Genomic DNA, 23,868 nt, shown 5'->3' with positions numbered 1-23,868 from the left:
AATTTCATAGCTTGGACAAAGGCATACTCTTTACAAGGCTATTCATGCTACCAAATCAAACTTGAGTCTGCTACCCACACAGAAAGCCAATCTATTGACCCCAGGTGGTGGGGAGGGAAAGTGCAGCATTTACTATAAGGCACCTCACAAGGAGAATGGGTGGCTCATGCTCAGAAACCCCAAACTCACCAAAGGATTTCAGCAAAGGCTTTTAAAAAGCCAAGTAAGGGAGAAGGTCCCAGGGTCTGTGATCAGCTCATGCACACTGCTCTGATTCGTTGATGGTGAGGGAACAGGGTGGTGTCACAGGGGTTAATATATCAACCCTTAGGCACCACGAGGTCTGCAGGACATATGCTCATGATCAAGTAGTTAATTTCTTCCATTTGGTGGAAGTTTCCAAAAAAAACTTAGAAAATATGCATCAGATATTATTATCTAAGTATTCGGAGAAGAGTGATAGCAGAGGATATAGGGGAGGTGTCTGCCCTAGGAGAGTTCCACTTGGTTGAACTCATGGCATTGAACTTAAAGACTTTGTTGGTCAGTCACTCAGTTGTGTGTGATTCTTTGGGACCCCGTGGACGGCAACACAGCAGGATTCTCTTTTCTTTATCATCTGCCAGAGTTTATTAAAACTCATGTCCATTGAGTGGGTGATGCTATCCAGCCATCTCATCCTCTGTCACCCCATCTCCTCCTGCCCTCATACCTTCCCAGCATCAGGGTCTTCTCCAATGAGTCAGCTCTTCGCGTCAGGTGGCAAAAGTATTGGAGTTTCACCATCAGTCCTTCCAGTGAATATTCAGGATTGATTTTCTTTAGGGTTCACTGGCTTGATCTCCTTGCTGTCCAAGGGGCTGTCAAGACCCTTATCTAGCATCACACATAAAGACTAGGAAAACACTATCTTCCCCTGTGTGTATATGTGTGTGTGTTAGTTGCTCAGTTGTGTCCAACTCTTTTGACCCCACAGACTACAGCCTGCCAGGCTTCTCTGTCCATCCATGGAATTCTTCAGACAGGAATACTGGAGTGGGTAGCCATGATACCACCCTTATGGCAGAAAACGAGAGGAACTGAGGAGCCTCTTGATGAAAGTGAAAAAGGAGAGTGAAAAAGCTGGCTTAAAACTCAACATTCAAAAAACTAAGATCATGGCATCTGGTCCCATCACTTTGTGGCAAATAGACGGGGAAACAATGGAAACAGTGTCAGACTTTCTTTCCTTGGGCTCCAAAATCACTGAAGATAGTGACTACAGCCATGAAATTAAAAGATGGTAGCTCCTTGGAAGAAAAGCTATGACCAACCTAGACAGCATATTAAAAAGCAGAGACATTACTTTGCCAACAAAGATCTGTCTAGTCAAGGCTATGGTTTTTTCAGTAGTCAGGTATGGATGTGAGAGTTGGACTATATAGAAAGCTGCTGCTGCTGCTGCTGCTGCTGCTAAATCACTTCAGTTGTGTACAACTCTGTGCGACCCCATAGACGGCAGCCCACCAGGCTCCTCATCCCAAAGAAAGCTGAGCAGTGACTAATTGATGCTTTTGAACTGTGGTCTTGGAGAAGACTCTTGAGAGTCCCTTGGACAGCAAGGAGATCAAACCAATCAATCCTAAAGGAAATCAGTCCTGAATATTCATTGGAAGGACTGATGCTGAAGCTGAAGCTCCAATACTTTGGCCACCTGACGTGGAGAACTGACCCACTGGAAAAGACCCTGATGCTGGGAAAGGTTGAAGGTGGGAGGAGAAGGGGATGAAGGAGGATGAGACGGTTGGATGGCATCACCAACTTGATGGACAGGAGGCTGAGCATGCTCCAGGAGTTGGTGATGGACAGGGAAGCCTGGTGTGTGCAGTACATGGGGTTGCAAAATGTCAGACATGACTGAGCTGAACTGAACTGAGCCCTTCCCTTCCTCAGGGGATCTTCCTAACCCAGGGATAGAACTCATGCCTCCTGCATTGCAGACAGATTCTTTACCTTCTGAGCCACCAAGGAAGCCCTGAAATCAGATTCAATTTCTCTCTGTAAAACAGAATCCTGCCCAGTTGTCAAAAAAAAAAAAAAGAAAAAGATCTCCATGAACTGAGAAAGAATGATTTCAGATCTATTAAGTGTTCATAAAGCAAGCTACAGTGTACAAGGTCAATTATGTAAACTGAAATTTACATTAAAAATTATAATATACCATCAAGAGAAATGTGTTAACAATGAGGTATACATGAGGTGTTGTGCGAGTCACTGTAGGGGAACAAAGGGGACTAGGAAGGTTTGGGGCTTCCCAGGTGATGCTAGTGGTAAAGAACCCGCCAGCCAGTGCGGGAGATGTAAAGAGATGTGGGTTCTATCCCTGGGTTGGAAAGATACCCTCGAGGAGGGCACGGCAATCAATTCCAGTATTCTTGCCTGGAGATTCCTTTGGACAGAGGAGCCTGGCAGACTACAGTCCATAGCGTGGCAAAGAGTTGGACATGACTCAAATTACTACCACCCATGCAGGGAGGTTTCAGGAAGAGGACCTGATATGCTGGCTCCCTGCAGGCTTTCAAAGGTACGCCTGTGATGGCACTGCCACCATTGGAGCATCCTGTGACATCACAGCTGAGCAATATTAGTGCCCTGGGGAGCACTGAGCCAGGGGAAGCGATGCTCTGAGTTCTTCCTCTTTGCTGGCCTTTCTGGATGTCCAACCACAACTTCCTCGGTACTGGGGCTGAGGGATTCCAGGGAAAACAGAGGCAAAGAAAGCCTGATAGTGGCTCCCTTCCTGCTGTGTTGGATGCAAGTGTCTGATTTTCAATTGACCAAAGACTTCAATGGCTCCAGATTCCTAGTGGGTAAAATAATTTGGGGGGCAACCCATGGATTCTTATGTACAAAATCAGCTCAATCTATAGATGTCATTGGCCTTTCCTGGTGCCTCAGTGGAAAAGAATTCACCTGCCAATGCAGGAGACATGGGTTCAATCCCTGGTCAGGAAGATCCTCTGGAAAAGGAAATGGCAATCCACTCCAGTAGTCTTGCCTGGGAAATCCCACGCACAGGGAAGCCTGGTAGATTACAGTCCATGGGGTTGCAAACGGTCGGACATGACTTAGAAACTAAACAACAATAACAACAATAGGTGTCATTAAACGATTCACACTTACCTTATTTCCTGCATGTTTTTAAATTCCAATAGGTGCTATCCTTTGAGATCTTCTATAGTCACAGAAATAGACCTACAACAATCTCTCAGATTCCTAAGGAGACACACCCAGATAAGAGAGGCTTGTCTCCAAACACATTCAGGACAGAAGTGAGGACTGTATGATTAAATTATCATTATGCATTTAGAAATCTGCAACAGGATCACTGTTGAAGCTGGAGAGTTGGGAGTTCATTACATGCTTAAAGGGTCTTTACAATAAACAGTTTAAAAATACAAAGATCAACAAATAGTGTACAATTAGAAAAAGATGCTCACCCTCACTAATAATCAGGAAAAGTATTGATCTTTTCATCTGCTGTAGTAACAAAACATTGCTTTAATACTATCTGGTGTTGGTTGCAGAGTATAAAGCAAGCATCATACAAAGTGGGTGAGAATGACTGATGTACATTCTATAGAGGGTTATTCAGTTAACTTTCATCACTATGTAAACCATAGATAATCTTTGATATAGTAATACCATCCCTAGGAATTTGTTCAAAGGAAATAATCAGAAGAGAGAAAAGATGTAATATATAGTTAACATTGATGGAGTGCTTATTTTGCGCTGGGGCTTGACTCTTTTAATCTGCATAATAACCATATGGATCAGATATTAATATTATTATCATTTTCATTGGTTCAGATGTTAAAGAATCCACCTGCAATGCAGGAAGCCTGGGTTCAATCCCTGGGTTGGGAAGATCCTCTGGAAACGGGAACAGCTACCCACTCTGGTATTCTGACCTGGAGAAATGCATGGACAGTGGAGCCTGGCAGGCTACAGTCCATGGGGTTGCAAAGAGTCGGACACAGCTGAGCAACATCCATTTTCATTTTAGGAATAGGAGACCAGAAAGGTGAAGTTATTGCACAAATAAGTCAGCGTTAAAGCTGATCTGACACCGTGTGGGCAGTGATCTGTTTGCACATTCATGACAATATTAAAAGTTCACTTATAAGGAGACTTCCCTGGTTGTCCAGTGGCTAAGACTTCAAGCCCTTATTCAGGGAGCCCAAGTTCCATCCCTGGTCAGGGAACTAGATCCCACATGCCACAACTATGAGTTTGCATGCCACTGCTAAGACCCAGTGCAGACAAATAAATTAGATAAATAAGTTTTTTAAAGTTCACTCATAGGCATTTGGCCAAATAAATTGCGCTACCTACATCTATTACAATAGTTCCTAGATGACCATCAAGCACCTTTGCCTCTCAGACTCATCCTACCTGTACTTGCATGTGTACAAAGCTGAAGTTCCCTATCAAATAGCCCACAGCATATTCCAAAAACAGTAGTAACATTCTTTAGCCACCCAACTGTTCAGGCCTCTAGTTAGAGCAGGGTCACATGTCCATCAACCTCCACAGTCATGGTTGTGTCATGTAGGGTAATGGCTGGGTCCGCCCCAGTTTTGTGTTGGAATCGCATCCCTCTGGTAGTCACTGCCAGGCTGCCCTACACCTCTGCACGTTCCCACCTCCACTTGTTGTAAGAGATCCCTAGGGTGCCAGGTCACCTACTCAGCTGTCCCTCCTCACGGCACCCACCCACATTCCTCCACTTTCAGCCTCCTCACCGCAGACCCTCTTTGCTGCTTCTGACCCACTCTTGTGGATCCTTGCCCTGCTGGGCTGAGGGTGCCCTTCTGGCATCCACCGCTTTTACACCATCCATACCCACCTCCCCTCCTCTGTCCCAGAGGTGGAGCAGGGTCTTCTTTTAATTCCCCACAACCTTTCAGACTCCAAACGACAACCAAGCTAGTCTCTACTAAAGGTACAAGGACAACAGAAAGGGATTTAAAATCATACCAGTGCAGCCATGCTCTTTATCCCTGAGTGCCTCTGTGACCCCCTCCATTCCACTACTGGTGTCTGGAGGGAGCACCAGCCAGCTCCCCTCCTCCCACAGAAATGCCCTCAGGCACCTTTGCTCCCCTTGGAATCCAGGCACAAACCACAATTAGACTCCAGTGAAAGGAAAATTGTCCCACACTGGCTGGGGCCTTGCCCTGATCTTATTCTTAAATCTACCTCAGGTCTAGGTAGGGACTGTGGGAAAACCTGCTCCCTTCAGGGTAAATCCCACTTTATTCTCACCCACACAGATGTGGTCTTGCCTCCAAACCCAGAGTTCACAGCAGGACAATTACTTCAGAACTCAATATACCAACATCTGTACCACCTGATACCTGGAGTATTTCAAGTATCATATGTATGGGATGGACTTGCTGGGTAACTCAGCGGGTAAAGAATCTGCCTGCAATACAGGAGACCCGAATTCGATTCCTGGATCAGGAAATTTCCCAGGAGAAGGGATAGGTTACAAACTCCAGTATTCTTGGGCTTGTCTGGAGGCTCATATGGTAAAGAATCCACCTGCAATGCGGGAGACCTGGGTTCCTATAGTCAAGGCTATAGTCTTCCCAGTGGTCACATATGGTTGTGAGACCTGGATCATAAAGAAGGCAGAATTCCAAAGACTGGATGGCTTCAAACTGTGGTGCTAGAGAAGACTCTTGAAAGTCCCTTGGGAAGCAAGGAGATCAAATCAGTCAATCTTAAGGGAAATCGACCCTGAATATTCCCTGGAAGGATGATGCTGAAGCTCCAGTATTTTGGTCATCTGATGCACACAGACAACTCATTGGAAAAGTCCCTAATGCTGGGAAAGATTGAAGGCAGAAGGAGAAAAGGGTGTCAGAGATTAAGATGGCTGGACAGCATCACCGATGCATGAACATAAACTTGGGCAAATGCTGGGAGATGGTGAGGGACAGGGAGGCCTGGCGTGCTGCAGTCCATGGGGTCGCAAAGAGTCCGATGAAACTGAGCGACTCAACAACAACAACAATGTTTGGGACATAATATTATGCCTCTGCTGAAAAGTGCCCAACTCTGCTTCTTCATGTTAATGGTCCTTCCCTTCCTCTCTGAGGGTAAAACTGACCTGGGACATCTTTCCTTTGAAATGACTGCTCCAAATCATTTGCAAATAGGGGCTTGAACAAGAGTGTGAACACACACACACTCCCCACACCAAGAAAAGAAATAGGGTGGCCCACACAGTTCTCTATAAACACAGCTAAAATCCCTGTCAAACAGCTGTTCCCTGAATGAACCTCGCTATCTGCCTCTGCAGGATCAGGATAAATGCTTATCTAGTGGTGGACCCTGGTAGCTCAGCTGGTAAAGAATCAGCCTGCCATGCGGGAGACCTGGGTTTAGTCCCTGGGTTGGGAAGATCCCCTAGAGAAGGGAAAGGCTACCACTCCAGTATTCTGGCCTGGAGAATTCCATGGACAGAGGAGCCTGGCAGACTACAGTCCATGGGGTCACAAAGAGTCGGACATGACTGAGCAACTTTCACTGTCACTTTCACCAGTGGACCCAAATGAAAGGAGCAGTAACCTGAAGGTAGCTTGAAGCCGCCATGTTGAAGCCAGACATGGCTTTCAATTTTCCTATGAAACCTTTGCTGATCTCTCCACAGTATTACCAAGGGGCATAATTATAGGACGGAAGACAGTTGATAACTTAAGCTTTTCCTGTTTGAAAATGAACTCTAAATCTTCCTCAAAAAGATGCATTTGTCACAAACATCCTTTCCTGGTTACCCTCAGTTAACAGCAAACTCATCCTTTTGCACCGGCCTAAAAGACACTGATGCCACCTGGACTCCTGTTTCCCTCACACACACGCACTGGGTTTATCAGCAAGTCCAGCGGACATTACTAGAGCCCAAAGCACTTATATTCCCCTCACCACCTCCGTCCAGCAAGAACTGCCTCAAAATGGCGCAGTTCCTATTCCAGCCCCTCCAATGGCAATTCTCAACGTGCTGTTTCAGTTCAGTTCAGTTCAGTCGCTCAGTCGTGTCCAACTCTTTGCGACCCCATGAATCGCAGACGCCAGGCCTCCCTGTCCATCACCAACTCCCGGAGTTCACACAGACTCACGGCCATCGAGTCTGTGATGCCATCCAGCCATCTCATCCTCTGTCATCTCCTTCTCCTCCTGTCCCAAATCCCTCCCAGCATCAGAGTCTTTTCCAATGAGTCAACTCTTTGCGTGAGGTGGACAAAGTACTGGAGCTTCAGCTTTAGCATCATTCCTTCCAAAGAAATCCCAGGGTTGATCTCCTTCAGAAAAGACTGGTTGGATCTCCTTGCAGTCCAAGGGACCCTCAAGAGTCTTCTCCAACACCACAGTTCAAACGCATCAATTCCTTGGTGCTCAGCCTTCTTCACAGTCCAACTCTCACATCCATACATGACCACAGGAAAAACCATAGCCTTGACTAGACAGAGCTTAGTCAGCAAAGTAATGTCTCTGCTTTTGAATATACTATCTGGGTTGGTCATAACTTTTCTTCCAAGGAGTAAGTGTCTTTTAATTTCATGGCTGCAGTCACCATCTGCAGTGATTTTGGAGCCCCCCAAAATAAAGTCTGATACTGTTTCTACTGATTCCCCATCTATTTCCCATGAAGTGATGGGACCAGATGCCATGATCCTTGTTTTCTGAATGATGAGCTTTAAGCAAACTTTTTCACTCTCCACTTTCACTTTCATCAAGAGGCTTTTGAGCTCCTCTTCACTTTCTGCCATAAGGGTGGTGTCATCTGCATATCTGAGGTTATTGATATTTCTCCCAGCAATCTTGATTCCAGCTTGTGTTTCTTATAGTCCAGTGTTTCTCATGATGTACTCTGCATATAAGTTAAATAAGAAGGGTGACTATATACAGCCTTGACGCACTCCTTTTCCTATTTGGAACCAGTCTGTTGTTCCATGTCCAGCTCTATCTCCACTTGTCACAATCTTACTAATTCTGTAAAACAGCTCAAAATGCCATCTCTTTCTTGAAGTCACTCTACTCGCTGCACCCTTTTCTCACCCAACAATGAGGAGTCCCTCCTGCCGTGATACATGACATCATGGTCTCCTGGTATGTTTATTGTTATTCTGTCTTGTGTTCATGGTTGTTTGTGTATGGCTGGATTGTAGAGTAAATAAAAGTGTAAACCACACCAGGGCATAATTATTCGTGTATCCTTGACAGCCCCAAGCCATGGGAAACTATAATTAATACCACTTTAATAAGAATATCTCTAAGGATAAAACAAGAGCAAATGTTCAGAATTCATTTTGGTATTTTATTAAGACATTTTTAGGACATCATCTATTTAAAAAAACTCTTTGGCCACACGAAGGACAGATATTTATGGTAAAAACAAGAAGACAAGGCAAAGACAGAAAAGAATGTCATAAAAAAAGTGAGAATCATTACCTCATTTTGATGAGCTTAGTAAGCAAAATGTCCTCCATCATTTTTCTTGGATGACTTTGAATAAAATATCCATGTGTGACTATATTAAAAAATGGAAAAAGATACTTAACGTCAGAGCATGAGAACCAGAGGGAAGTACCATAAAGCCCAGGTGCCAAAGAGAGAGCACAATACAGATGGATGGATGGAGAGAAGTCTCAGCAGTGGGAACAAGCAGATGCGCAGCAGCACCTGCAGACCAGCTCACCTAGTGGCAGCATTGCTTCTGGCAGCTGCACTTCTGCTGGCAGCAGCAGCTCTTCTGCTGGCAACAGCCCTTCCCACATGAGTGGCAGCTGCAGGTGCGGCGGTGGCAGCAGACCACGGGGACGCTGCAGCAGCCCCCACAGCAGCCACAGCAGCAGGGGCAGCAGCTGCTGCAACAGCCCACCCGGTAGCATCTGCAGCTGTTGCAGCTGCCACAGCTGCCACTGCAGCCACCACCACAGCTGCCACCACAGCCGCTACCGCAGCCACCACTGCAGCCGCCACTGCAGCCGCCACCGCAGCCACCACAACTTCCACAACCACAGCAGCCCATGGTGTCAGTAGAGAGGACTCGGGAGAGGTGAGGAGGGAGTCTCAGGATGTGAGGGAGGTTGGATGTCACCTTCTTCTAGGGGGACCCTTATATATCTTCAGGAGCTGAGCCAAGAATATACAGTTTGTGCCTTGTTGTTCACCCCACTTCCTATAAGAGACCTCACGAGACTCTCACATCCTTCCTTGTTGAGATTGTGTCCAGTTAATATTGCTCTTTTAAACCATTAGCTGTCTCTTAAAGCTATATTTAGATGAGAACACACTTGGAACAGCTTTGTGCTCCTAAGAACTTACACGTGTATGTATGATTTGCGCCAGGGACTAGAACAGTGCCTGACCCATTGTACATACTCAACAGCCAGCTGTTGTATTAAATAAATGCCTGAAATATTGAAGAACTATCCTCATTTTTTATAACCGTGACAGTTTGCATCTGGAGTCAGGTAAAAGTCACATTTTTTAACATATGCTTCTTAATCATCGCAGGTTAGGAAAAAAGATTGTTTTTCTCTCTACTGAGATTCGCTGCTTACTTGGGTCAGCCCACACCCAACATCTGCTAGGAGGAAGTTCCTCCTTGTCATTTGTCTGTTAAATAATTGGGTAAACAAAAATAAGAAAGATTTCATCCCATGGCTGGCCTTTTCCCATGCCTCTCTGGGTTTGAGACCCAGGGCCAGCCCATCGGTTCAGCCAGAAAATAGCCCAGGAGAATGTTTATCTGAAGTGATTGGTCTCCATCCAGCTGGCTCTGTGGGTGTCGTTTCCTTCTTTTGCCCCAAGTAGCTTGCAGGTATAAACAGTAGTCCCCCTAGCTTGAATGTCTTGAGAATTGGGGCCTGCCCAACTAGTCCAAAGAGCTCACTGCCAGTCTTTCTTGGGACTTACACTGCAGCTTCTGCATCAGAGACACCTGGGCTTGGGCACGTCCGTGCTTCTCCCAGGACGTTGGTGTCCCTGGATTGACAACTGGCATCTCTTTGTTAAGCTTACCTTTTCAAAGCTAGAGAAGGAAATCTTATTATGCCCTCCTTTGATTTACTTCTCACCATTGAGCAGTCTCTTCCAGCTCCCCATTTCTGTTGCCCAGCGTCCTGGAAAAACTCTGGGGCACTCGTGGGAGCTCTTCAACTCTTCACTCACGTGAGCTCTAGGATGGTCATGTCTGACACACAGGCGACATTCTGAAGCCCCTGAGGCTGCTTTTCCCTGCACCTTGCCCATCACTTTTCCATCTCCAAACTAAAGATCTGACACACAACTACTTCATTCCCAACAGAAAACTCAAAGTTATGAGGCTGCTATGCTAAAAATAGCAAGTTATCACGGCACGGGTGCTCAAGAAGGAAGTAAACAAAGTCTTGTGAGACTCTTCCAGGGAAAGTGGGCCGAAAAACAGGAAAAGGGGTCGGTATATAAGGGTCTCCCCCAGAAGAAGGCGGCATCCAACCTCCCACATCTCCTGAGTCTCCCTCCTCACCTCTCCTGAGTCCTCTCTACTGACACCATGGGCTGCTGTGGTTGTGGAAGTTGTGGTGGCTGCGGTGGTGGCTGCGGTGGTGGCTGCGGTGGTGGCTGTGGCGGTGGCTGCGGCGGTGGCTGTGGTGGTGGCTGCAGCAGCTGCAACAGCTGCAGGTGGTACCGGGTGGGCTGCTGCAGCAGCTGCTGCCCCTGCTGCTGCGGCTGCTGTGGGGGCTGCTGCAGCGTCCCCGTTGTCTGCTGCCACCACCGCACCTGCAGCTGCCACTCGTGTGGCTGCGGTGGTGGGAAGGGCTGTTGCCAGCAGAAGAGCTGCTGCTGCCAGCAGAAGTGCAGCTGCCAGAAGCAATGCTGCCACTAGGTGAGCTGGTCTGCAGGTGCTGCTGGGCGTCTGCTTGCTCCCACAGCGCAGGCAGTGGGGAGCATGGCCTCCATCCATCTGTCTGCTCTGCACTGTCTCTCTGCCACTTGAGCTTCCTAGGAATTTTCTCTTTGGTTGTGTATATCATACTTTGAGGCTTCAGTGACTCTTCATTTCTTGAGAGTGATGGCAGGACCTCTTATACAATGACATCCAGTGGGAAAAGATGGAGCTGCTTGTTCATCCTTAGCGTAGAGCTTGGCAGGTGCTGACGGTATGGTAGTTGTAGAGACCAGCCTCTCTCAATTCAATCTTGTCTGCTTCTCCGAGATCTGTTACCCTGCTGTGTACGATTTAGACTCTGTATTGGGACTTTGTTTTAGTCTCTTCTCTTTTTGCTTTGAGCAGTTCAAGTCTTCATACCTTTAAAGTGTTTAAAGCCATGGGGATAATTACATTCAAAGCTGTGAGCACCTCTAAGCACCTGATAGCAGCCCATAGCCCTGATCTCAGACTAGTAGCACTGAGATCCTCAATATTTTGACCTGTAGCAGGTGTTCATTGTTTCTGTCCACCAAGTTTTGCCTTTGCCATCTCTAAGCACAATGGATTCCTGATTTTGCAAGGCCTGCTTTATACTTCTAAGTATTACACTGCCATCTTCTAAATGTCAAATAAAATAAACTAAATCATCCTCAAAATATTGACTCATAAGATCTTCTTACTTGGTGGTAACCTCTGAGGGAAGATGGAGGGGTAATGTTGAATAATGAGGAAAGAGACCTCCCTTGCTTGCTTGAATTGATTGTGAGCACAAACTACTTTAATGGAAGACCTACATTAATAAACATTAAAATTTTAAGTGTTTTGTCTGTTTCTCATCTATTTTGTGACCTGATTCCTTTTTCAAGAATATCTTAAGTGAACTGACAGGAATAGCCAAGAGCATGTAAAGCTGGACAAAGGTTACCTGGGCTATCTGAATTTCTGCCATTGTGATCCATGCATATTTCCTTCTCAGGCAAAACAACTTCAAGAAGTATGGATTTCACATGCAATTTAAATTTGATTTGTTAAGAGTGTCTTTTTGACAAGTGGGTTTCCTCAATTAAATTTAAAATCCTTGTTTAGTCACAAAAGATTAATTTCCACAGATTTTTAGCCAACTGTCTGTCTAATTACAATCTAAATATCCTCTATAACAGAACACAGTACTGCTTCTCAGTTTAGAACTATATTTTCACATTTACTGTGAGCAAATCAGGTTTTGGAATTATGAAGCTTTTAGGTGAACTCTGCCATCTCTTTTGAAACAATGAATTTTCCACAGAAGCTCACACTCATCCAGCCACCATCAGGGCCATCATCACCATCCCAACCACAATCGCCAGCTTCACCACCATCAATTTGCTTTAAAAAAGAATGAATTGGAAGAGTAGCATTGAAACACACACATTATCATATGCAAAACAGACAACCAGCTGGGATTTACCACCTGTCTCAGGAAGATCAAACACAGGGCTCTGTGACAGCCTAGAGGGATGGGATGGTGCAGGAGGTGGGAGGGAGGTTCCAAAGGGAAGAGACATATTCATTCCCATGGCTGATTCATGTTGATGTGGGGTAGAAACTAGAACAATATTGCAAAGCAAGTATCCTCTAAATAAAAATTTAAAAAAATAAAAATTGAAAGGAAGACTGAATATAGAAACTTAAGAAACTCACCTTTAAATGGTCTTTTAAACAGTGTTTTCAAGGTCCCCATAAGCTACTTCTGAAAATGAGTAACAGATTGGAATGCACACAGAAAACAGTCACTCCTCTACAAAATCTGTAAGAATGCTGAACAATACTGTTTCTTGCGACAGCACTTAACCAGTCTGAACCTTCACTTTTTTAAGTACATGTCTTTTAATTCAGAAATTTCATAGCTTCAACAAAGGCATACTCTTTACAAGGCTATTCATGCTACCAAATCAAACTTGAGTCTGCTACCCACACAGAAAGCCAATCTATTGACCCCAGGTGGTGGGGAGGGAAAGTGCAGCATTTACTATAAGGCACCTCACAAGGAGAATGGGTGGCTCATGCTCAGAAACCCCAAACTCACCAAAGGATTTCAGCAAAGGCTTTTAAAAAGCCAAGTAAGGGAGAAGGTCCCAGGGTCTGTGATCAGCTCATGCACACTGCTCTGATTCGTTGATGGTGAGGGAACAGGGTGGTGTCACAGGGGTTAATATATCAACCCTTAGGCACCAGGAGGTCTGCAGGACATATGCTCCTGATCAAGTAGTTAATTTCTTCCATTTGGTGGGAGTTTCTAAGAAAAACTTAGAAAATAAGCATCAGATATTATTATCTAAGTATTCAGAGAAGTGTGATAGCAGAGGATATAGGGGAGGTGTCTGCCCTAGGAGGGTTCCACTTGGTTGAACTCATGGCATTGAACTTAAAGACTTTGTTGTTCAGTCACTCAGTTGTGTGTGACTCTTTGGGACCCCGTGGACGGCAACACAGCAGGATTCTCTTTTCTTTATCATCTGCCAGAGTTTATTAAAACTCATGTCCATTGAGTGGGTGATGCTATCCAGCCATCTCATCCTCTGTCACCCCCATCTCCTCCTGCCCTCATACTTTCCCAGCATCAGGGTCTTCTCCAATGAGTCAGCTCTTCGCGTCAGGTGGCAAAAGTATTGGAGTTTCACCATCAGTCCTTCCAGAGAATATTCAGGATTGATTTTCTTTAGGGCTCACTGGCTTGATCTCCTTGCTGTCCAAGGGGCTGTCAAGACCCTTATCCAGCATCACACATAAAGACTAGGAAAACACTATCTTCCCCTGTGTGTCTGTCAGTTGCTCAGTTGTGTCCAACTCTTTTGACCCCACAGACTACAGCCTGCCAGGCTTCTCTGTCCATCCATGGAATTCTTCAGACAAGAATACTGGAGTGGGTAGCCATGATACCACCCTTATGGCAGAAAACGAAGAGGAACTGAGGAGCCTCTTGATGAAAGTGAAAAAGGAGAGTGAAAAAGCTGGCTTAAAACTCAACATTCAAAAAACTAAGATCATGGCATCTGGTCCCATCACTTTGTGGCAAATAGATGGGGAAACAATGGAAACAGTGTCAGACTTTCTTTCCTTGGGCTCCAAAATCACTGAAGATAGTGACTACAGCCATGAAATTAAAAGATGGTAGCTCCTTGGAAGAAAAGCTATGACCAACCTAGACAGCATATTAAAAAGCAGAGACATTACTTTGCCAACAAAGATCTGTCTAGTCAAGGCTATGGTTTTTTCAGTAGTCAGGTATGGATGTGAGAGTTGGACTATATAGAAAGCTGCTGTTGCTGCTGCTGCTGCTGCTAAGTCGCTTCAGTTGTGTACAACTCTGTGTGACCCCATAGACAGCAGCCCACCAGGCTCCTCATCCCAAAGAAAGCTGAGCAGTGACTAATTGATGCTTTTGAACTGTGGTCTTGGAGAAGACTCTTGAGAGTCCCTTGGACAGCAAGGAGATCAAACCAATCAATCCTAAAGGAAATCAGTCCTGAATATTCATTGGAAGGACTGATGCTGAAGCTGAAGCTCCAATACTTTGGCCACCTGACATGAAGAACTGACCCACTGGAAAAGACCCTGATGCTGGGAAAGGTTGAAGGTGGGAGGAGAAGGGGATGAAGGAGGATGAGACGGTTGGATGGCATCACCAACTTGATGGACAGGAGGCTGAGCATGCTCCAGGAGTTGGTGATGGACAGGGAAGCCTGGTGTGCTGCAGTACATGGGATTGCAAAATGTCAGACATGACTGAGCTGAACTGAACTGAGCCCTTCCCTTCCTCAGGGGATCTTCCTAACCCAGGGATAGAACTCATGCCTCCTGCATTGCAGACAGATTCTTTACCATCTGAGCCACCAAGGAAGCCCTCAAATCAGATTCAATTTCTCTCTATAAAACAGAATCCTGCCCAGTTGTCAAAAAAAAGAAATAGATCTCCATGAACTGAGAAAGAATGATTTCAGATCTATTAAGTGTTCATAAAGCAAGCTACAGTGTACAAGGTCAATTATGTAAACTGAAATTTACATTAAAAATTATAATATACCATCAAGAGAAATGTGTTAACAAAGAGGCATACATGAGGTGTTGTCCGAGTAACTGTAGGGGAACAAAGGGGACTAGGAAGGTTTGGGGCTTCCCAGGTGACGCTAGTGATAAAGAACCCGCCAGCCAGTGCGGGAGATGTAAAGAGATGTGGGTTCTATCCCTGGGTTGGAAAGATACCCTCGAGGAGGGCACGGCAATCAATTCCAGTATTCTTGCCTGGAGATTCCTTTGGACAGAGGAGCCTGGCAGACTACAGTCCATAGCGTGGCAAAGAGTTGGACATGACTCAAATTACTACCACCCATGCAGGGAGGTTTCAGGAAGAGGACCTGATATGCTGGCTCCCTGCAGGCTTTCAAAGGTACGCCTGTGATGGCACTGCCACCATTGGAGCATCCTGTGACATCACAGCTGAGCAATATTAGTGCCCTGGGGAGCACTGAGCCAGGGGAAGCGATGCTCTGAGTTCTTCCTCTTTGCTGGCCTTTCTGGATGTCCAACCACAACTTCCTCGGTACTGGGGCTGAGGGATTCCAGGGAAAACAGAGGCAAAGAAAGCCTGATAGTGGCTCCCTTCCTGCTGTGTTGGATGCAAGTGTCTGATTTTCAATTGACCAAAGACTTCAATGGCTCCAGATTCCTAGTGGGTAAAATAATTTGGGGGGCAACCCATGGATTCTTATGTACAAAATCAGCTCAATCTATAGATGTCATTGGCCTTTCCTGGTGCCTCAGTGGAAAAGAATTCACCTGCCAATGCAGGAGACATGGGTTCAATCCCTGGTCAGGAAGATCCTCTGGAAAAGGAAATGGCAATCCACTCCAGTAGTCTTGCCTGGGAAATCCCACGCACAGGGAAGCCTGGTAGATTACAGTCCATGGGGTTGCAAACGGTCGGACATGACTTAGAAACTAAACAACAATAACAACAATAGGTGTCATTAAACGATTCACACTTACCTTATTTCCTGCATGTTTTTAAATTCCAATAGGTGCTATCCTTTGAGATCTTCTATAGTCACAGAAATAGACCTACAACAATCTCTCAGATTCCTAAGGAGACACACCCAGATAAGAGAGGCTTGTCTCCAAACACATTCAGGACAGAAGTGAGGACTGTATGATTAAATTATCATTATGCATTTAGAAATCTGCAACAGGATCACTGTTGAAGCTGGAGAGTTGGGAGTTCATTACATGCTTAAAGGGTCTTTACAATAAACAGTTTAAAAATACAAAGATCAACAAATAGTGTACAATTAGAAAAAGATGCTCACCCTCACTAATAATCAGGAAAAGTATTGATCTTTTCATCTGCTGTAGTAACAAAACATTGCTTTAATACTATCTGGTGTTGGTTGCAGAGTATAAAGCAAGCATCATACAAAGTGGGTGAGAATGACTGATGTACATTCTATAGAGGGTTATTCAGTTAACTTTCATCACTATGTAAACCATAGATAATCTTTGATATAGTAATACCATCCCTAGGAATTTGTTCAAAGGAAATAATCAGAAGAGAGAAAAGATGTAATATATAGTTAACATTGATGGAGTGCTTATTTTGCGCTGGGGCTTGACTCTTTTAATCTGCATAATAACCATATGGATCAGATATTAATATTATTATCATTTTCATTGGTTCAGATGTTAAAGAATCCACCTGCAATGCAGGAAGCCTGGGTTCAATCCCTGGGTTGGGAAGATCCTCTGGAAACGGGAACAGCTACCCACTCTGGTATTCTGACCTGGAGAAATGCATGGACAGTGGAGCCTGGCAGGCTACAGTCCATGGGGTTGCAAAGAGTCGGACACAGCTGAGCAACATCCATTTTCATTTTAGGAATAGGAGACCAGAAAGGTGAAGTTATTGCACAAATAAGTCAGCGTTAAAGCTGATCTGACACCGTGTGGGCAGTGATCTGTTTGCACATTCATGACAATATTAAAAGTTCACTTATAAGGAGACTTCCCTGGTTGTCCAGTGGCTAAGACTTCAAGCCCTTATTCAGGGAGCCCAAGTTCCATCCCTGGTCAGGGAACTAGATCCCACATGCCACAACTATGAGTTTGCATGCCACTGCTAAGACCCAGTGCAGACAAATAAATTAGATAAATAAGTTTTTTAAAGTTCACTCATAGGCATTTGGCCAAATAAATTGCGCTACCTACATCTATTACAATAGTTCCTAGATGACCATCAAGCACCTTTGCCTCTCAGACTCATCCTACCTGTACTTGCATGTGTACAAAGCTGAAGTTCCCTATCAAATAGCCCACAGCATATTCCAAAAACAGTAGTAACATTCTTTAGCCACCCAACTGTTCAGGCCTCTAGTTAGAGCAGGGTCACATGTCCATCAACCTCCACAGTCATGGTCGTGTCATGTAGGGTAATGGCTGGATCCACCCCAGTTTTGTGTTGGAATCGCATCCCTCTGGTAGTCACTGCCAGGCTGCCCTACACCTCTGCACGTTCCCACCTCCACTTGTTGTAAGAGATCCCTAGGGTGCCAGGTCACCTACTCAGCTGTCCCTCCTCACGGCACCCACCCACATTCCTCCACTTTCAACCTCCTCACCGCAGACCCTCTTTGCTGCTTCTGACCCACTCTTGTGGATCCTTGCCCTGCTGGGCTGAGGGTGCCCTTCTGGCATCCACCGCTTTTACACCATCCATACCCACCTCCCCTCCTCTGTCCCAGAGGTGGAGCAGGGTCTTCTTTTAATTCCCCACAACCTTTCAGACTCCAGATGACAACCAAGCTAGTCTCTACTAAAGGTACAAGGACAACAGAAAGGGATTTAAAATCATACCAGTGCAGCCATGCTCTTTACCCCTGGGTGCCTCTGTGACCCCCTCGATTCCACTACTGGTGTCTGGAGGGAGCACCAGCCAGCTCCCCTCCTCCCACAGAAATGCCCTCAGGCACCTTTGCTCCCCTTGGAATCCAGGCACAAACCACAATTAGACTCCAGTGAAAGGAAAATTGTCCCACACTGGCTGGGGCCTTGCCCTGATCTTATTCTTAAATCTACCTCAGGTCTAGGCAGGGACTGTGGGAAAACCTGCTCCCTTCAGGGTAAATCCCACTTTATTCTCCTCCTCACAGATGAGGTCTTGCCTCCAAACCCAGAGTTCACAACAGGACAATTACTTCAGAACCCAATATACCAACATCTGTACCACCTGATACCTGGAGTATTTCAAGTATCATACGTATGGGATGGACTTCCTGGGTAACTCAGCTGGTAAAGAATCTTCCTACAATACAGGAGACTCCAATTCGATTCCTGGGTCAGGAAATTTCCCAGGAGAAGGTATAGGTTACCCACTCCAGTATTCTTGGGCTTGTCTGGAGGCTCATATGGTAAAGAATCCACCTGCAATGCGGGAGACCTGGGTCCCTATAGTCAAGGCTATAGTCTTCCCAGTGGTCACATATGGTTGTGAGACCTGGATCATAAAGAAGGCAGAATTCCAAAGACTGGATGGCTTCAAACTGTGGTGCTAGAGAAGACTCTTGAAAGTCCCTTGGGAAGCAAGGAGATCAAATCAGTCAATCTTAAGGGAAATCGACCCTGAATATTCACTGGAAGGATGATGCTGAAGCTCCAGTATTTTGGTCATCTGATGCACACAGACAACTCATTGGAAAAGTCCCTAATGCTGGGAAAGATTGAAGGCAGAAGGAGAAAAGGGTGTCAGAGATTAAGATGGCTGGACAGCATCACCGATGCATGAACATAAACTTGGGCAAATGCTGGGAGATGGTGAGGGACAGGGAGGCCTGGCGTGTTGCAGTCCATGGGGTCGCTAAGAGTCGGATGCAACTGAGCGACTCAACAACAGCAACAATGTATGGGACATAATATTATGCCTCTGCTGAAAAGTGCCCAACTCTGCTTCTTCATGTTAATGGTCCTTCCCTTCCTCTCTGAGGGTAAAACTGACCTGGGACATCTTTCCTTTGAAATGACTGCTCCAAATCATTTGCAAATAGGGGCTTGAACAAGAGTGTGAACACACACACACTCCCCACACCAAGAAAAGAAATAGGGTGGCCCACACAGTTCTCTATAAACACAGCTAAAATCCCTGTCAAACAGCTGTTCCCTGAATGAACCTCGCTATCTGCCTCTGCAAGATCAGGATAAATGCTTATCTAGTGGTGGACCCTGGTAGCTCAGCTGCTAAAGAATCAGCCTGCCATGCGGGAGACCTGGGTTCAATCCCTGGGTTGGGAAGATCCCCTTGAGAAGGGAAAGGGTACCCACTCCAGTATTCTGGCCTGGAGAATTCCATGGACAGAGGAGCCTGGCAGGCTACAGTCCATGGGGTCACAAAGAGTCGGACATGACTGAACAACTTTCACTTTCACTTTCACCGGTGGACCCAAATGAAAGGAGCAGTAACCTGAAGGTAGCTTGAAGTCGCCATGTTGAAGCCAGACATGGCTTTCAATTTTCCTATGAAACCTTTGCTGATCTCTCCAAAGCATTACCAAGGGGCATAATTATAGGACAGAAGACAGTTGATAACTTAAGCTTTTCCTGTTTGAAAATGAACTCTAAATCTTCCTCAAAAAGATGCATTTGTCACAAACATCCTTTCCTGGTTACCCTCAGTTAACAGCAAACTCATCCTTTTGCACCGGCCTAAAAGACACTGATGCCACCTGGACTCCTGTTTCCCTCACACACACGCACTCGATTTATCAGCAAGTCCAGCGGACATTACTAGAGCCCAAAGCACTTATATTCCCCTCACCACCACCGTCCAGCAAGAACTTCCTCAAAATGGCGCAGTTCCTATTCCAGCCCCTCCAAAGTCAATTCTCAACATGCTGTTCCAGTTCAGTTCAGTTCAGTCTCTCAGTCGTGTCCAACTCTTTGCGACCCCATGAATCGCAGCACGCCAGGCCTCCCTGTCCATCACCAACTCCCGGAGTTCACTCACACTCAGGGCCATCGAGTCTGTGATGCCATCCAGCCATCTCATCCTGGGTCGTCCCCTTCTCCTCCTGCCCCCAATCTCTCCCAGCATCAGAGTCTTTTCCAATGAGTCAACTCTTTGCATCAGGTGGCCAAAGTACTGGAGCTTCAGCGTTAGCATCATTCCTTCCAAAGAAATCCCAGGGTTGATCTCCTTCAGAAAAGACTGGTTGGATCTCCTTGCAGTCCAAGGGACCCTCAAGAGTCTTCTCCAACACCACAGTTCAAACGCATCAATTCCTTGGTGCTCAGCCTTCTTCACAGTCCAACTCTCACATCCATACATGTGAAAGGAAAAACCATAGCCTTGACTAGACAGACCTTAGTCAGCAAAGTAATGTCTCTGCTTTTGAATATACTATCTAGGTTGGTCATAACTTTTGTTCCAAGGAGTTAATGTCTTTTAATCATGGCTGCAGTCACCATCTGCAGTGATTTTGGAGCCCCCCAAAATTAAGACTGACACTGTTTCCACTGTTTCCCCATCTATTTCCCATGAAGTGATGGGACCAGATGCCATGATCTTTGTTTTCTGAATGTTGAGCCTTAAGCAAACTTTTTCGCTCTCCACTTTCACTTTCATCAAGAGGCTTTTGAGCTCCTCTTCACTTTCTGCCATAAGGGTGGTGTCATCTGCATATCTGAGGTTATTGATATTTCTCCTGGCAATCTTGATTCCAGCTTGTGTTTCTTCCAGTCCAGTGTTTCTCATGATGTACTCTGCATATAAGTTAAACAAGAAGGGTGACGATATACAGCCTTGACGTACTCCTTTTCCTATTTGGAACCAGTCTGTTGTTCCATGTCCAGCTCTAACTATCTCCACTTGTCACAATCTTACTAATTCTGTAAAACAGCTCAAAATGCCATCTCTTTCTTGAAGTCACTCTACTCGCTGCACCCTTTTCTCACCCAACAATGAGGAGTCCCTCCTGCCGTGATACATGACATCATGGTCTCCTGGTATGTTTATTGTTATTCTGTCTTGTGTTCATGGTTATTTGTGTATGGCTGGATTGTAGAGTAAATAAAAGTATAAACCACACCAGGGCATAATTATTCGTGTATCCTTGACAGCCCCAAGCCATGGGAAACTATAATTAATACCACTTTAATAAGAATATCTCTAAGGATAAAACAAGAGCAAATGTTCAGAATTCATTTTGGTATTTTATTAAGAAATTTTTAGGACATCATCTATTTAAAAAAACTCTTTGGCCACACGAAGGACAGATATTTATGGTAAAAACAAGAAGACAAGGCAAAGACAGAAAAGAACTTCATAAAAAAAGTGAGAATCATTACCTCATTTTGCTGAGCTTAGTAAGCAAAATGTCCTCCATCATTTTTCTTGGATGACTTTGAATAAAATATCCATGTGTGACTATATTAAAAAATGGAAAAAGATACTTAACGTCAGAGCATGAGAACCAGAGGGAAGTACCATAAAGCCCAGGTGCCAAAGAGAGAGCACAATACAGATGAATGGATGGAGAGAAGTCTCAGCAGTGGGAACAAGCAGATGCGCAGCAGCACCTGCAGACGAGCTCATCTAGTGGCAGCATTGCTTCTGGCAGCAGCACTTCTGCTGGCAGCAGCAGATCTTCTGCTGGCAACAGCCCTTCCCACACGAGTGGCAGCTGCAGGTGCGGCGGTGGCAGCAGACCACGGGGACGCTGCAGCAGCCCCCACAGCAGCCGCAGCAGCAGGGGCAGCAGCTGCTGCAACAGCCCACCCGGTAGCATCTGCAGCTGTTGCAGCTGCCACAGCTGCCACTGCAGCCACCACCACAGCCACCACCGCAGCCGCCACCACAGCCACCACCACAGCCGCCACCGCAGCCACCACCGCAGCCACCACAACTTCCACAACCACAGCAGCCCATGGTGTCAGTAGAGAGGACTCAGGAGAGGTGAGGAGGGAGTCTCAGGATGTGAGGGAGGTTGGATGTCACCTTCTTCTAGGGGGACCCTTATATATCTTCAGGAGCTGAGCCAAGAATATACAGTTTGTGCCTTGTTGTTCACCCCACTTCCTATAAGAGACCTCACGAGACTCTCACATCCTTCCTTGTCGAGATTGTGTCCAATTAATACTGCTCTTTTAAACCATTGGCTGTCTCTTAAAGCTATATTTAGATTAGAACACACTTGGAACAGCTTTGTGCTCCTAAGAACTTACACGTGTATGTATGATTTGCGCCAGGGACTAGAACAGTGCCTGACCCATTGTACATACTCAACAGCCAGCTGTTGTATTAAATAAATGCCTGAAATATTGAAGAACTATGCTCATTTTTTATAACCGTGACAGTTTGCATCTGGAGTCAGGTAAAAGTCGCATTTTTTAACATATGCTTCTTACTCATCGCAGGTTAGGAAAAAAGATTGTTTTTCTCTCTACTGAGATTTGCTGCTTACCTGGGTCAGCAGGGGTTACCACAGGGACGGGGGCACAGGCATCATCAGGCCAGGAAGGTCCTCCTTGCTGTAAACCCTCTTGGGGGGTCACCATTAACTCTACCATAGAGCCATAGACCCCAGCACTGGGTCACCTCAGGCCAAACAACTACCAGGGAGGAAGTGGAACCCCGCTCATCAGCAGATAATTAGATTAAAACTTTACTGAGCAAGGCTCTGCCCACCAGTACAAGACCCAGTTTCCCATCACCAGTCTCTCCCATCAACAAGCTTACACAAGCTTCTTAGCCCCATCCATCAGAGAGCAGACAGAAGAAGCATAGTCTCACAGCGGCTAAAGCAAAAACCATATTACAGAAAGTTAATCATGATGAAAAAGCAGAATGTTATGTCCTAAACAAGATAAAACGCCAGAAAAACAGCTAAATGAAGTGGAGATAAGCAACCTTCCAGAAAAAGAATTCACAGTAATATAGTGAAGATGATTCTGGATCTCAGAAAAAGAAAGCAAGCAAAGATCAAGAAGATGCAAGAAATGTCTACCAAGACCTAGAAGAGCTAAATAAAGGACCAACACACAGAGATGAATAATACACTAGAAGGGATGGGTAACAGAGTAACTGAGGCAGAATGGACGAATGACCTGAAGGACAGGACGGGGTAAACCACAGCCCCAGAACAGGATACAGAAAAAAGAATGAGAAGAAATGCAGACTGCCTAAGAGACCCCTGGGGCAACATTAAAAGCACCAACATTCACATTATAGCAGTGCCAGGAGGAGAAGAGAGAGAGGACCTGAGAAAATATTTGAAGAGATAATAGCTGAAAACTTCCTGAGCATGGGAAAGGAAATAGTCAACCAAGTCCAGGAAGCACAGAGAATCCAAGGAAAGATAAACCCAAGGATGAACACACCAAGACACATAGTAACCAAACTGGCAAAAATTAAAGACAGAGATAAAATATTAAAAGCAACAAGGGAAAAACGACAACATACAAAGAAACTCTCGTCAGGCTATCAGCTGATTTCTCAACAGAAATTCTACAAGCCAGAAGGGAATAGCATGATATATTTAAAGTGATGAAAGGGAAGAACCTACAACCAAGAATACTCTATCCAGCAAGACTCCTTCAGATCTGAAGGAGAAATGAAAAGCTCTCCAGACAAGCAAAAGTTAAGAGAATTCAGCACCACCAAACCAGCTTTACAATAAATGCTAAAGGAACTTCTCTAGGCAGGAAACAAGAGAAAGAAAAGACAGAAATAAAACCAAAGAAATACAGAAAATGAATCCCAAACCATTAAGAAAACAGTAATAGGATCCTATATAACAATAATTAGCTTAAATGTAAATGGATTAAATTCACCAACCAAAAGATGTAGACTGGCTGGGTGGATGAAAACATATGCACATATGTAC

The 23,868-nt window shown here is 45.3% G+C and overlaps 2 protein-coding genes across 2 annotated transcripts; both read right to left on the bottom strand.

Moving 5' to 3' along the window:
- Positions 1–8,746: 8,746 nt before the first annotated feature.
- Positions 8,747–9,079, bottom strand: LOC138432469 (small cysteine and glycine repeat-containing protein 3-like). Its single transcript, XM_069573776.1, has one exon. It carries the CDS (start codon positions 9,077–9,079, stop codon positions 8,747–8,749), a length of 333 nt encoding a protein of 110 aa, XP_069429877.1.
- Positions 9,080–21,578: 12,499 nt separating this feature from the next.
- Positions 21,579–21,911, bottom strand: LOC138432468 (small cysteine and glycine repeat-containing protein 4-like). Its single transcript, XM_069573775.1, has one exon. It carries the CDS (start codon positions 21,909–21,911, stop codon positions 21,579–21,581), a length of 333 nt encoding a protein of 110 aa, XP_069429876.1.
- Between the last annotated feature and the right edge of the window lie 1,957 nt (positions 21,912–23,868).

This window comes from Ovis canadensis, chromosome 2 (assembly GCF_042477335.2).
Source record: "Ovis canadensis isolate MfBH-ARS-UI-01 breed Bighorn chromosome 2, ARS-UI_OviCan_v2, whole genome shotgun sequence".
NCBI classification, from domain to species: domain Eukaryota; kingdom Metazoa; phylum Chordata; class Mammalia; order Artiodactyla; family Bovidae; genus Ovis; species Ovis canadensis.
The sequence above is the reverse complement of the archived record's forward strand: the minus strand, read 5'-3'. Positions and strand labels throughout refer to the sequence as shown.

Excerpts from the sequence above, each read along its gene's own strand:
- LOC138432468 (XM_069573775.1), bottom strand. The coding sequence starts at position 21,911 with ATGGGCTGCTGTGGTTGTGGAAGTTGTGGTGGCTGCGGTGGTGGCTGC.
- LOC138432469 (XM_069573776.1), bottom strand. The coding sequence starts at position 9,079 with ATGGGCTGCTGTGGTTGTGGAAGTTGTGGTGGCTGCGGTGGCGGCTGC.